Source organism: Gekko japonicus, unplaced genomic scaffold (genome assembly GCF_001447785.1).
Source record: "Gekko japonicus isolate JY-2015 unplaced genomic scaffold, Gekko_japonicus_V1.1 scaffold1594, whole genome shotgun sequence".
Classification (NCBI taxonomy): Eukaryota; Metazoa; Chordata; class Lepidosauria; order Squamata; family Gekkonidae; genus Gekko; species Gekko japonicus.
In genome coordinates, this window is record NW_015167097.1 from 371,116 (window position 1) to 386,431 (window position 15,316).

Genomic DNA, 15,316 nt, shown 5'->3' on the forward strand with positions numbered 1-15,316 from the left:
CCTGCTCCTTTAGTGGGAGAGCAACCCCATCCAAAACAGGAGATATCCCATGTCCTGGGTCAGACTTTCTGTCTACCGATAGCACCTCCATTTTGTCATCACCTCCATTTTTCATATAGCTACTGCCCAACATTTAAATCAGCAATAGTATAATAAAGCATGGAACTCATTCATGAAAGATATAACAATTCTTAACATAGCCCCATCTGTGGATACTTAGATACAGATATTGGAGCAATGAACAGACAAGACAGATTTTTCTACAAACCTGGTAAAATCTCCATATTTACAGAAAAATCTGAAAAATTGGGGGGTTAAACCTTCCAAAATAATAGAAGCATCTGTAACATTAAAAAGTGGGCCCAGCTGTGCAGCCGTGTTGATCTGAAGCAGTACAATAAAATTTTAGTTCAGTGGCACCTTTAAGACCAACAAAGTTTTATTTTATGTGCATGCACACTTCCTCAGATATACACACACAAAAGCTCATGCCTTGGATAACATTTTGTTGGTCTTAAAGGTGCCACTGAACTCATTCTTTAAGAAATGGGTGTCCTCTGAGATGTCAGTGACCATTGTAGGTAGTGTTAGCCATAACAGCTAAGAGGTAAACTGTTGTCTGGTAGTTTGCCAGTGAGAATATTAGGAGGAGGATTTAAGCAAGCCATTGTCATTTAGCCTATGACATCCATGACATTCTCTGGTTGCTTACAATAAAGGGGAGGGGACCCAGTCCTTCTCTCAAGCAGTGCTGCATGCAGTACAGATAAATAGATCTGTGCTTCATTCCATTAACCGCAGAATTTCTGCTGCTCATGGAAAGCTCTGCCATTAGTCGATGTTTTATTTATGCACAGCACTTACAGTCTTCCTTTCTCAAAAGAGTCTCTAATATCCAGCCCTTTGATTCTAGCAAGAGCAAATGTTTGGTGTCTCTTCTTTCCTTTTTAGTTGTTGTTCAATATGCCATATGACAGGACATTAGAAGCTGAAGCAGACAAAGTTGGACTTCACTTTGCAGCTAAGGTAAAATAATTTTGTGGCTAGAATACCAAATGCTCCATTTGCTTCCTTGTTCACAGGTAGCCTTTTGTTTATTGGGTTCATCAAAATATGAAAAACAGGATATTTTGCAAAATGAATTTGATAACTATGCCTGTGGTGCCACCTAGTGTTAATAAGAAATTGTTGTTTTTATTAGACCTTTGAGGGGCACAAATTGCTTTTGCCAGCTGAGAGAGGTTACTCTAATGAATCATTGACTTATATATAGGCATTTTAGAAGTTGTGTAAATGTAACTTTTACTTTTAGAGTAAAAATTCTTTGAGTTCTTTTTCAAAGCTTTATCTATTGGAGAGAAGCAATGCCATTGTGAAGAATATTTAAGAAATGTGATTTACAGCAAAGTCTTGAGAAGTTGTTCTGATACTTTATAGCTATAAAACAATAGCTGCTTACTTGGGAATGGAGAGTAAATGAAAGCTGTGGTACCCTGCTAAGCAGCCATGCATCTGAACCTCTCGATATCTGTTAAGCACACAAAGTACTAATTACTTTAAAATATGGCACCTTATGGCCTATTCATAGACATAGTCTGCAGTTTGGTAGCTTCTTGAAAACTGAAGCCCATGGCTGCCTCTCTCCAAAGCCAAGATGGTAGCAGTGAATTTTCTTCTGTCTCTCTTTTCAAGCCATTCTGTCACAAATTTTCTTTCTCAGGGTATTGCATTAACATTGAGATAATTGTTCTAACTATATTGGGAACAGCTTTCAGTCACTTGTATTAAACAGCTTTTCAGCATAGCTTAGGTTTATGAACTGTGTCCAAATCTCATTCAGTGGAACCAATGCTGCTACAAATACTTAAATATATATATATATATTTGCCATACAAATTTTGGCATGTTCAATAGTTTAGGGACGTCTTGTCATTTATAAAGTTCTTTTCCCTATAAGATTGACCCTTCACTCAGTGCCTTTGTTTTGTCTAGAGCATTTAGTAAGTCTGTTTCAATTTTGTACACTTTGCAATTGCTAAAGCACTTCCTTATTTGCTTGTAAAGGTCAGGATCTTAACCCAGATGGTTTCCGGCTCATTAGCATAATTGGTATCTCCTTCTCTTATGTTGGCATGTGCGCACAAACGCCACCTGTTCATTTCAAGAGTTGTTTGTATTTGTGGATATGGGGCACTTTACTTATGATTATAGTTACTCTGACTCATAGCTTTATTAAAAATGAAATAGAATTTAAAAAATCATTTCCCACTGCTAATTAATTAATGTCAAGCGGTTCTTTCGTCTTCTTCTTCTGTGTTGAAGCATATGTTAATTTATGATCCAGTAATGCCCACTTGCCTAACAATTGCCTTTTGAGAGCTCTAACCCTTCATCAGATTTAAAATAAATAAAACTGGGGAATTATGTTTTCTGCATCTTCCCACAGTTATTTTTATTCACTTTAGCAAAGCTGACTTTGATAGTTGATTCTAGAGGTCATTCCAAGCTCTAGAGTCATGTTGCTTATCATAAACATTGGAGGAGGTACAACAGGTTTTGGAAGAGAAAGCCAAAACGCTTATGGTGTTCTGAAGACTTCTAGAAGTGAACATCTTGCTTCCTCTGATACAAATAGGGTGCCTCCCAGTTGGTAGGCATCCATAGCAGAGAGCAGTTCCAAATCATGCTGCTTGTCTTGGCTGCTAACTAGATCTCAGGATTCAGGCAGAATGTATTAAATGGTTTATGAGCAAATGGCTGATAAACTGCTTGGAACAATCTGCATCAGTTATAGCTACTCAAGAAGATAGTAGCCTCTGCCTGAACCATTTGCTTAATTGCCTGAAGGGTGTGTGTTTGTGTCCTAAGGGGGGGGGATAGAAACACATGTGTCAGTGTGGGGGCAGCCATTAAGAGAAGTGTGTGGGTGGGAATCTGAGCTGCTGCTTAAGCAGTCATATCCCAAGCAGTCATTCTAGTTACTATGTCCTTCATGAAATCAAGATCACTTCGTCTTACTTTGGTCTTGCTTCTGTTCCATAGTTTGAAATATTCTGAATCCTTTTATTTATAGGAGAGTTCAGAGTTTCCAAAGGCTTGAATACACGAACACAGAAAGCTGCCTTATATTGAATCACCATCAAGTTAGCAAGATCAGTCTGCTATGGCTAGCAGTAGGTCTGCAGGGTCTCAGGGTGATGTCTTTCACATGACCTACTACCTGATCATTTTAATTGGAGATAGCAATGGTTGAACCCGGGACCTTCTTCACGTAAAGCGGTTGCTCCACCATGGAGCTGCAGCCCCAGTGCAATTACAGAGAGACTGACAAATAAATATGCTGAGTTTTTTACAGACAAAACAGAAAGATGTGGCATTGCTTACAGGTGAATTACCCCTCTTCCCTTGCATTGCGTATTTAGTCTTCTCTTTTTCCTCTTCCATTTTACACCTGAGCTTTCTCCTTTGAATCCTTTGGAATGAATATTTTGTGTCCCAGATTCTGTGGTTGTCCTGCTGTCTTGAGATTTGGTGACTGGATTTAGTGAACCATTTTTCAAGGCCCCTGTGCTTGGTATCCATGGTTGCCATATTTTTTTCTGTCAGGGCTTCTGCGCAATTGACAGCTGCATGGCAGGCAAAAATGCAACAGGTGAACCTTTCCATCACAGTATCTCCAAGCTAAGAAAAAGCTTCTCCAGTTGAGTGACTGTCATGAAGCCAATAAAGGCAATCATTTCCACTTGCACACAACCACCTTCTAAACGACAGATCAAGAGACCTTTTCATCGTTGTCTATTTTTTTAAAAAAGGTTTGCTTTTTAGTAGCATCAATAGACTGCAACTAAATATTGATATAATCGTAAATCAATTTTTTTCCCAAAAACAATTTATTAGGATATATTATTAAGTCAAATACAGATTATATTATTAGCTGTTATACATCCTTTCTTCTACTATTCTCCCCCCCTTGGCCTCCCACAGTGCTCCAACCTCCAGCCCATTTCTTAAATTTTCTTCTTGAAGCGGCAATAATGTATTTACTTGTTTATCAATTTTTATTGAAATCAGTGCTCCTGAGTAAGCATATTGCTGCATATAGTGAGGTTTAACATGTTTCCCATATTAAACTGCAAGGTAGGTATTGCCCTTTCTTCATTTTCCCCAACAGATGTATTTCTCCTCATTATGCCATCTCAGTTTTCACATAGAGCACTTTCAAAAAGTAACTTACTATGCCAGAATTGTTCCCAAACTTATGATGTTGTACAGAAGGCCTCTGACCACTCTTTCACGTGACATATGACTTTTTTTGCTCCGTGGGAATTATTTTAAAGTAATTACTGTATGCAAAAGCTGACAAGATAGTCCCTGCATAAAGGCTGTGTGATTATTAAGAATGTTTGATTCAGCCCTGTTTAATCTGTATTTATCTTTTAAATACAGTTTTTGTTTCAGATTAAAGATTAAATTGGCCACTTGATGTAGCTCTGATAAGTTTCAGCACTTTCAAAAAACTAGCAAAATCTAGATCTATAGCTATATCTGTGCTTACTGCATGTGAAGGAAGCAGTCAGTGGTAGTTACAGGGCTTCTAAGCTTATTTTGCAGTTCTGTGAACTTTGTTATTTATGCAGTATCCTGCGTATATCCTCCTTTTTGTTTCCAGGCATGTGTGGATGTAAGAGCAAGTTCTGTATTTTGGCAGCAAATGGAATTGGCAGAGACAATTCAAGGAAACCCAAAGTTACCAGAGTGGCTTTCTACACACCCTTCTCATGAGAACCGAGCTGATCATTTGGACAGGCTTATACCAGAAGTAAGTGAAAACTGAGGACGGTTTTTGGCAGGCATAGGAAACCTTCTTTGCCCAAGTGCTGAAAAAGTGTAGCATTTACTTGTGAAGATGTTGAATGGTTTTGGAAGGGGATTAGTCAGACTGATGGAGGAAATTTATGTTGGAAGCTTTGAAAGACGCATAGGCTGGCGCTAACTTTGTAAAGATGATCCAGGCAATTTACACCAAAGAAAAGGCAGAGGTAACGATTAATGGGGAACAGACACAATATATTGAAATCCAAAAAGGGACAAGTCAGGGATGTCCACTTTCCCCTCTGCTGTTCATTTTCGCATTGGAGATACTTAATAATTCAATAAGAGGACAGAAAGAGATTAAGGGCCTAAAATTAAAAGGGGAAGAATATAAACTTTTGGCATTTGCTGATGATCTAATATTTATACTGGAGAACCCACTGGATTCAATTCTTATCTTGAAACAAGAACTTGGAGACTATGGACTTGTAGCCGGCTTGAGAATAAATATTAACAAAACTAAGAAGAGAAGAGCTTGGATTTATATCCCGCCCTTCACTCGGAGTCTTAGAGCGGCTTACAAACTCCTTTCCTTTCTCCTCCCCACAACAGACACCCTGTGAGGTAGGTGGGGCTGAGAGAATTCTTTTCAGAACTGTTCTTGAGAACAGCTCTGACAGAACTATGGCTTGCCCAAGGTCATCCAGCAGCTGCAAGTGGAGGAGTGGGGAATAAAACCCGGTTCTCCCAGATTAGAGTCCATGCACTTAACCACTACATCAAACTGGCATTCTATGAGGGCACAAGGTTTCTTGGCTGCGTTCCATAGGAGGGTCCTGCTGGTGGACATCTGCAAAGCTGCATCGTGGTTGGCGGAAGACACATTTGTTAAGCACTATGCATAGGACCTCCAAGCAAAGAAGACTGCAGATGCGGGCAAGGCAATTCTCCAATCACTTTACCAGTGTTAGCCTTACCCTGCCTCCTTAAGTGAGTAGCTTGCTAATGTCCCAATGTGGGGCTGCACTGAAGACAGAAGATGAAAACAGTTGCACTTACCTGTAACTGTGTTCATCAACATCTTCTGTGCAGACAGACATCCCCTCCTCTTGCGCTACTGTGACCTCTCACATGATTGTTATTAGTAGTGTGTTTGCTTGTGGTGGCCTGGCAGGAACTGAGGGAAAGGGGGGGGGCTCCCATCTCCGGAGCTCATGACAGTTTGGGCGGGAAAAGCCATTCTCTTCGGCTCCAGAGGGGGAGGGGTGCCCCCTCAGAGGGCTTTTTCACTGGAAGAGAATCTGTTCATGGCTGGCCTGCACAGGCGCACTACCAATGTGTGTCTGCACAGAAGACATCGATGAACAGCAGTTACAGGTAAGTGCAACTCTATTTTCTTTAGGGCTGTGAGCATACCATTGTGCCACCTCCCTCACACAGAATTATAATGTGTTCTAAAACAAAAGTGAATTGATCCTCCTTCTTTTTCTTGTTTTGAGAACCCTGTTTATTCTGTAATATAGGTTTGGTTTCAGAATGAGATTAGAAACAGATATATGCAGAACTGGATACGTGCTCCTTTTGTATGTTCCTAAATAGTCTGGTAAATGCTAAATATGCTGCTTTGCCAGACTCCACTGTTCATGTTAAAAACAAACAAACAAACAAAATCCAGAAATAGAATGCCAATTGCAAACACTCATATCAGATGCAGACTGTGCAAGATTATAGTGGTATATAACGAAATAAATTATACATACATTGGCTGGTACAGACATACCCTTAGAGAGCCCGAAGGTAATTCATATCATTTACCTTCCAGTTCCCTCTCCAGTTAAATGTCCTGTGACCAGAATCGTGTGTGACATGAGGGATCTTCTTAATCAGCTCACTCCTCTAGCCATTGGTGTGTGGAAAGTTTGTATTACTCAACTCCAGTGCTTGTCTTTGGATCTGGGCAGAATTGTAGCTTTCTATATTGTTCTCCCTTAAAACTGAAGTCTCTTGCCTTTCTTATGGCTGAAAGCCAGTTCAGCTAAAGGTCATTCTGTTTGGTTGGAAAAGTAATCCTAGTTTTCTTTTGCTATATCACAGAGCTGTGGGTAATGTCACACACTTCTATGAACCCTTTTAGTGTGACTTTGGACATCACAATCAGGTTGTGAGAGCAAACGTGAAGAACTTGCATATTGGCTTTCTGTTCTTGTGATCTAATGTGTTAAGCTAAATGTGTGAACTTTAGCTTGAATTTCTTAATTTTTGGAAAGAGGATATGTAATTGGGATGTCTTGAACAGGGCTCTCTCCCTCCCTTCCTCCCTCCCTCCCTTTCTGAAGAAGGAGTGTATGCACACAAAAACTTATACCTGAAATGTTGGTGGTCTTCTTAAAAGTGCCATGAGATGCCATCCCCCCTGGCTCTTTCCCTCCCCCTCCCTCCCCAGAGGAGGAGGGGGGAGGACCCTTCAGTCGATCAATCGAAGAATGGCTTTCTCTCTCTCCTCTGAAGCAGGAAATAGAGACTGGCCAAAAGGAGCTGCAGGAAATAGAGACTGGCCAAAAGGAGCTGCAATGTAAGAAGCAGGAAGCAGCACAGAGTCAGTTGCTCTCAGGCCGGATTGGAGCCCTGCAAGAGCCGGATCCGGCCCGCGGGCTATATGTTTGACACCCCTGTTCTAGACCTGCTGGAGAAATTAAAAAAATGATAAGTTTCCAAATGTTTAAAAAAGGATCCAGAGGGGAACCAGGAAATTACAGGCCAGTCAGCCTAATGTCCCTCCCAAGCAAATTAGTAGAAACTGTAATCAAAGTTCTTTGAGAAAGTGAACAAGCATGTAAACAACCCTGACCCTGTAGACATTTCAAAAGGGTTTTGACATAGTACCTCACTAAAGACTCCTGAGTAAACTTAGTAGTCATGGGATAAGAGGATGAGTTCTCTTATGGATTACAAAGTAGTTATAACAGGAAGCAAAGAGTAGGAATCAATGGACAGTTATCACAATGGAGGGAAGTAAGCAGTGAAGTCCCACAAGGATTGGTATTGGGCTGGTACTATTTATTTATAAATGATCTAGAAATAGGGGTGAGTAGTGTAGTGGCCAAATTTGCAGATGACACAAAATTATTCAGGATGATAAAAACCAAGGCTGACTGTGAAGAGCTCCAAGAGGACCTCCACAAACTGGGTATGTGGGCGACGGCGTGGCAAATTAAGTTCAGTGAGCCTGCTTTGCGGGGAGGGCGGGGTATAAATTAACAATAAATAAATAAGTGTAAGGTAATGCACACTGGCACAAGAAATCCCAGCTTCAAATATAGACTAATGGGGACTGAACTTACTGAGACTGAGAGGGGAAAAGATCTTGGGGTCGTAGTGGATAGCTCAATGAAAGTGTCAACCCAGTATGCTTCAACGGTGCAAAAAACAAAGGCTATGTTAGGGATTATTAGGAAAGGGATTGAGAATAAAATGGTCAATATTGTTATGCCCCTGTATAGATTTATGGTGTGGCCTCATTTGGAATACTGTGTGCAGTTCTAGTCACTGTATTTCCAAAAGGACATAAGTACAGAGGAGGGCAATCAAGAAGATAAGGCATTTGGAGCACCTTCCCTGTGAGGAACGGCTGAAGAGTCTGGGACTTTCCAGTTTAGAAAAGAGACAACTAAGGGGGCAACATTTATTTATTTATTATTTTCAGTTTATATCCCGCCTTGCCGGGGAACTGGCTCAAGGCGGCATACAAGCATTAAAATACAATAAGTAAAGACAATAAAATACAATAAATTACACATAAATAACCTATATGATAGGGATTTATAAAATTATGCATGGGGTGAAGAGGGTTGAAAAAGATAATTTTTTCTCCCTCTCCCAAAATACTAGCACTCAAGGACATCCAATGAAACTGATGGGCAGTAGGTTCAGGATGGACAAAAGAAAATACTGCTTTACATAGAGAGTGATTTAAATGTGGAATTCACTGCCAAAGGATGTTGTAATGGCCACAGGAATAAACAGCTTTAAAAGGGGATTAGATAGATTCATGGAGGATAAGTCTGTCAGTGGCTACTAGCCATGATGACTGAGGAGAACTACATTCAGAGGATCTAAGCTTTCAATTTTCCACATCCTAACAGCTCAGGGGCAGGGAACACAAGGGGGGAGTCCCAAATCCCCCCCAACATCAAGCCTGGCATGTCTCCAACCCCCACACCAACTATTGAGCCCAACGTGGCTGGATACAACATGGCTGCTGGCCTCCTTTCCCGATGCGGCCAAGCTTGGTGCAGCTGGTGGCCTTCTCCACTGCTGTGGCTGGATCTGGTACAGCTTCCAGCCATGTCTGCCATTGCTGGACTTGGTGTGGCTGCTGATATCTGCTGCTGGTTCTGGTTGGAGCAGCTCCTTCTGAGCTGGTAAGAGCATTGTCTGCACATGTGCAGACACTTTTTAAAATTTGGGGGCAAATTTACCACCCCAATATATTTTTGTTAACATCTGAGCAACATAGAAACATCTGTTGGGGGAGAGTGTGCCCCCTATCTGTGGAAATAAGTATCTGCACATAGGGGACATGTTGAGAATGAGATACATAGATAGTGTCTCTGTTTCATTGAGTACTGTATTCTCGCCTCAAACCTGTCACATCCTATCCTCTGCCAGTGGACTCTGAAAGTTTTATTCATCAGTCCACATAGAAAAGACAGTGACTGAGCAACAAATGAGCAACTCGTATCCTTGGAAGTTCCCACTTCTGGTATAAAGGTTTTTCAGGGTGCAAATTGCATTAATGCAGACAACATAACAAGACACAATCATCCAGGCCATCTTGCTGTATTGATGAATTTTCCTGCTAAGTTTTATAGACTGTGATCCAGAGGAGTATGAGCGTGCACATTGTTTTTCTGAGCATGTATCCCTTATATAGTAACAGTGGGGGGATGACACACAATTTCTAACGTGCCTGTAATCCCTGTGTCAGAAACTCATTACCAAAGAAGTTTGAATAATTAATTTTGAATTATAGTGACCTTATTACGAATCTATCTATCTAGCTGTACAGTATCATAGGGGAGGGGAAAAACTGAACTTTAATTAATCAAAAATGGCCTAAAGTGTTGTTGTTGTTCAGTCGCACAGTCGAGTCCGACTCTTCATGACCCCATGGACAAGATCTCACCAGGCCCTCCTGTTTTCCGCCGTCCTCTGAAGTTTGCTCAATTTCATGTTCGTTGAATCTATGACACTGTCTAACCATCTCATCCTTTGCCATCCCCATCTTCTTTGACCTTCAGTCTTTTCCAGCATCAGGGTCTTCTCCAGTGAGTGCTCCCTTCTCATTTGGTGGCCAAAGTATTTGAGCTTCAGTTTCATTATCTGGCCTTCCAGGGAACAGTCAGGGTTGATTTCTTTGAGGATTGACTGATTTGTTCTTCTTGCAGTCCAAGGGACTCTCAAGAGTCTCCTCCAGCACCATAGTTCAAAAGAATCTATTCTTCGGCGCTCGGCCTTCCTTATAGTCCAACTCTCACAGCCATACATGACTACTGGGAATACCATTGCTTTGACCATGCGGACTTTTGTTGGCAGGGTGATGTCTCTACTTTTTATCATGCTGTTTAGGTTCGCCATCACTTTCCTCCCAAGGAAATCTTTTAATTTCATGGCTGCTGTCACAGTCTGCGGTGATCTGGGATCCCAGGAACGTGAAGTCTGTCACTACTTCCACGACTTCCCCTTCTATTTGCCAAGGAGTGATGGGGCCGGATGCCATGATCTTAGTTTTTTTGATGTTGAGCTTCAAGCCCACTTTTGCGCTCTCCTCTTTTACCCTGAGCAAGAGGCTCTTTAGGTCCTCTTCACTTTCTGCCATTAGAGTGGTATCGTCTGCATATCTGAGGTTGTTGATCTTTTCCCCAGCAATCTTAATTCCCGCTTGTGATTCATCCAGGCCAGCATTTCGCATGATGTACTCTGCATATATATTAAATAAGCAAGGCGACAATATACATCCTTGTCGTACTCCTTTTCCTATGCTGAACCAATCAGTTGTTCCATATCCGGTTCTAACTGTCGCTTCTTGGCCCTTATACAGGTTTCTCAAGAGACATGTGAGGTGGTCTGGTACTCCCATCTCTTTAAGGACCTGCCATAGTTTGTTGTGATCCACACAGTCAAAAGCTTTAGCATAGTCAATGAAGCAGAAGTAGATATTTTTCTGGTACTCTCTTGCTTTCTCCATAATCCAGCGAATGTTGGCAATTTGATCTCTAGTTCCTCTACCTCTTCGAAACCCAGCTTGTACTTCTGGTAGTTCTCTATCCACGTACTGTTGAAGCCTAGCTTGTAGGATCTTGAGCATGACCTTGCTAGCGTGTGATATGAGTGCAATTGTGCGATAGTTTGAACATTCCTTGGCATTGCCCTTCTTTGGGATTGGAATGTATACTGATCTTTTCCAATCCTGTGGCCACTGTTGCGTTTTCCAAATTTGCTGGCAAATGGAGTGCAGAACTTTAACAGCATCATCTTCTAAGACTTTGAATAGCTCAGCTGGAATACCATCACCTCCACTAGCTTTGTTGTTAGTAATGCTTTCTAAGGCCCATTTAACTTCACATTCCAGGATGTCTGGCTCGAGGTCAGTGATTATACCGTCGTGGTTGTCAAGGACATCGAGGTCTTTCTTGTATAGTTCTTCTGTGTATTCTTGCCATCTTTTCCTAATCTCTTCTGCTTCTGTTAGGTCCCTACCGTTTTTGTCCTTTATCATGGCCAGCTTTGCATGGAACGCTCCCTTGATTTCTCCAATTTTCTTGAAGAGATCTGAGTGCAGCACTTTAACAGCACCATCTTTTAAGACTCTGAATAGCTCAGCTGGAATACCATCACCTCCACTAGCTTTGTTGTTCGTAATGCTTTCTAAGGCCCATTTAACTTCACATTCCAGGATGTCTGGCTCGAGGTCAGTGATTATACCGTCGTGGTTGTCAAGGACATCGAGGTTTTTCTTGTATAGTTCTTCTGTGTATTCTTGCCATCTTTTCCTAATCTCTTCTGCTTCTGTTAGGTCCCTACCGTTTTTGTCCTTTATCATGGCCAGCTTTGCATGGAACGCTCCCTTGATTTCTCCAATTTTCTTGAAGAGATCTCTAGTCCTTCCCATTCTATTGTTTTCCTCTATTACTTTGCATTGTTCATTCAGGAAGGCCTCGTTATCTCTCCTAAAGTGTTACTTCCATATATTTGGGGTGGGGAGCTCTGTGTTGAAGCTAGTCATATCAGATCAGTGCAGGTTTAAAAGTAAGTGCTGACTCTTATCAAGAAGCCATAATATTAATTCTTCCTTTTTCTAATCCTGCAAGGCTAGCAGATGACAGTTTTAAAATCACTGACAAATTTATTTGCTAAAAAGCCATTAATTGACCTACCTGGAGCTGTACAGCCAGAACTGGCAGAGGTATTTAAAATGTAACATGAAAAAAAGAAACACTTTGTTGTCAGTATAATTGGGGAATGATTTGAAATGTAAGGATAAATTTTAGAGATTTAGGGAGCAATCCTAAAGAAAATCTACTTAGAAGCAAGTGGGAAATTAAATGGAAAATTTAGTCAAAGGTAAAAAACGCAGAAGTTGGAGAATTGAAAATTTAAAGCTACTTTCAGATGTGTTTCAATTAGCTCTGTACCCATGAGCAACAAGCCCAGAGCACATTACGGAGCTGACATTACTTGAAAAAACAATGAGATTAATGTGCTGTGCTTTTGAAAGAAAATTTGAATATCTTGAATGTGTCCAGAGTGGTACATATCATGGACTTCATGTCTCTGAAACCTTGATGCAAATTTTATGTTTTCAGATTTTTTGTTTTTGCTTTGCATTTTTGTCTTATAGTTAACAAATGTTAAATGGAAATTTTACAACTTACATGTCAATACAAAAGGAATGTGCTGGTCATACATAACCTATGGTACTGTATCGACAGCATAAACTCCCCCCCCCTTTATGACTAGTAATATGCAGGGTTTTTTTACAAGTCTATAGATATATTAAAGTAAGCGGAATGTGAAGCCATTTGGAATGGAGCTGGTACTTTAAGCCAGGAAATACTGCATTTTGAACTTTGAACCCCAGGTTCAAACTTGGGCAACATTTTTTCTTAATACTTGACTGATTTTGCTCTGATTGATCAACATTAAGTATTCTGTGATTGGGGAAAATGTTCAAAAATAAAAATTGCTTTGAGATGCTGTTGAATGTTGTTTGCTAGAGGGTTGATTCAGAAACTGACCTTTTATAGAGGCAATTGTATTTCTAGGCTATTAAATCCCACAGCAGTTGGGGCAGTTTGTTTCTATATAAATCTTATTTATGTGAGCATTTTTAGACTACTTTTCTCCCCAGAGGAACTCCAATGTGACCTATAAATGATGACTATAATTAAAGAATCTGCTTTTAAAGTCATAAAGTATATGGTACGTTATGTAATGCACTAATTTGGTGGTACTATGTGACTAGGTATGTTCTAAGAGCATATTTTGTCATCTAGAACTTCTCTCAAGTAGCAGAATTATTACAATTTAAAATTTCAAGTAGCAGAATTATTACGATTAAAAGTTCAAATTGATTGTGATGCCACACCAGTGAAAACCATGGCTGCTGAGCCCGTGACATAATACTCCTCTGACTAGTAATTGCAAGTCCTTGTTTTAGCATATTTACATAGTTATAGTCTCTTCAAACAAATTATATTGCTGTATCTCTTCGCATTCATGGCCATATGGAAGCCTTAAGCTGAAACATATTCTGTTTTTCCCCCTCATTTTCTTCAGAAATGTGTGCATGACCACCTTCAATCCTGTCCTTGCTCTTAAATTTTCTGCAGCACAAACACTACTGTGTCCTTTCAAACAATATACTTGCTTCCAGGGAGCGACTGCATTGTTCTAAGCTGATTGTCACCCTTATTTATGACTGGGTTCATATCCCTTAAGCAGAGACATGGTAAGCAGACATTCAGTAAGGGCTGCTGCTACCGGCATGGCAACACAGTATTGGAAGATACTTCTCTGCCTATTCGAAGTTTGTTGTGACCTGGATGGCCCAGCCTAGCCCATTCGTGTCAGATCTCAGCCCCACGCAACCTCTTTTAAGAAGGTCAGTGCTGCCTGCTGTCCTTGCTGCCCTGTCAGAGCTCCCCTGGGTCTCAGTGCCAGGGTTCCATCTGGTAGAAGCTTGGCTGGATTGGATTCTGCTGTTGAGCATGCCACTAAGCACTGGTTGGGCTCCTTCAAGTTGGCTGACTCCTGAGTAGACTTGGTCAAGGCCACCCCCTGCTGCAACCTGACAGAGAGCTTTGGGGCTTGTTGGTGCAGCACACTTGGTGGGCCTTGCAGTCCCCTGGGGTAAGTGCGGAGGTGCCAACTGCAGACGGATGGGAGACCTCCAAGGAAGTTCAAGGTTGCTGAGCAAAGGCAGGGGATGGCAAACTACTTTATCTCTTTCCTTGAAAACCCCACAGAGGTTGAAAACCCTATATGTCAGCTGTGACTTGATGGCACTTTCCACCACTGTCCAGGTGCCCCTAGTAAACCTACACTGGAAACTTCCTACATGCTGCCCCAGATGGAAGGGGGTCCATCCCCACTTGACATAATAGTTAATCCCATGGTCACAGAGGTGTATATTAAAAAGTACAATGTAAATGAATCTGAAAATATGAAGTGTATATCGGTCTAAGCTTTTAACATCTTTGGTGATTAAGCATGTTTAAACTGGAAAGTAATAACATTTGCAGACTGTAACAAATGAGAGGCTTAAGAACAGAAGTGCTACGAAAGCTGTCTCCTTAGAAGTTGTGCTCTAAAAAACAAACTGGGGCTGCGGTCACACGGAGCATTAGGCACGCTAGAGAGATGGAAGATAGGCGGATTTTCCGGGCGCGATCTCACCGCCACATCTGGGAAGCGTAGAGCTCCCGTGGCTCACCCGAGGCTTCACTCCGAAGATGCGCGGTAAAAAACTAGTACCTCGGAGGTACTAGTCCGGAAACCGCGGGGCAAGGGCGGGCGCGTGATCACGTTTCCGGTGGAATTCCATGGCATCCGGCACCCGCCCATGTCCCCTCGCAAAAAGGTTTTTTTTCCCAAGTGTCCTTGGGATGCGCACAAGCACCCAACGAGGCATGGGCACACGTCGGTGTACAGAAAAAAAACCCCACCCGTTTGCCACGCTGCGGCGCTTCTTTGCCGCACCGCAGGATTGTGGTGTGATCGGCACCTCCCCCCTACCACGGGACCTCCATGGGATGTCTGCTCGCGCAATCGCGCGTTATTTTGCTCCGGGGCAAACAGCCATGCTCCCCCCACACATTTTCCTGCCCGTGTGACCGCAGCCTGCACACCACTGACTTCCATAAGAACAGCAGCATGTCTTGTGTGTTTCTGCATTATTTGTATTAAAGTTTCCCCAGACATTTTGTTGTTCATTGTCCTTAAA

The 15,316-nt window shown here is 41.6% G+C and overlaps 1 protein-coding gene across 1 annotated transcript in view; it reads left to right on the plus strand.

Moving 5' to 3' along the window:
• OMA1 (OMA1 zinc metallopeptidase) overlaps positions 1–15,316 on the plus strand; it is a 41,451-nt gene that overhangs the window by 13,659 nt on the left and 12,476 nt on the right. The window contains exons 6-7 of the mRNA XM_015412917.1: positions 952–1,026; positions 4,670–4,819. Of these exons, the coding sequence (XP_015268403.1) occupies positions 952–1,026; positions 4,670–4,819 (225 nt within the window). The remainder of the gene's footprint in view (positions 1–951; positions 1,027–4,669; positions 4,820–15,316) is intronic.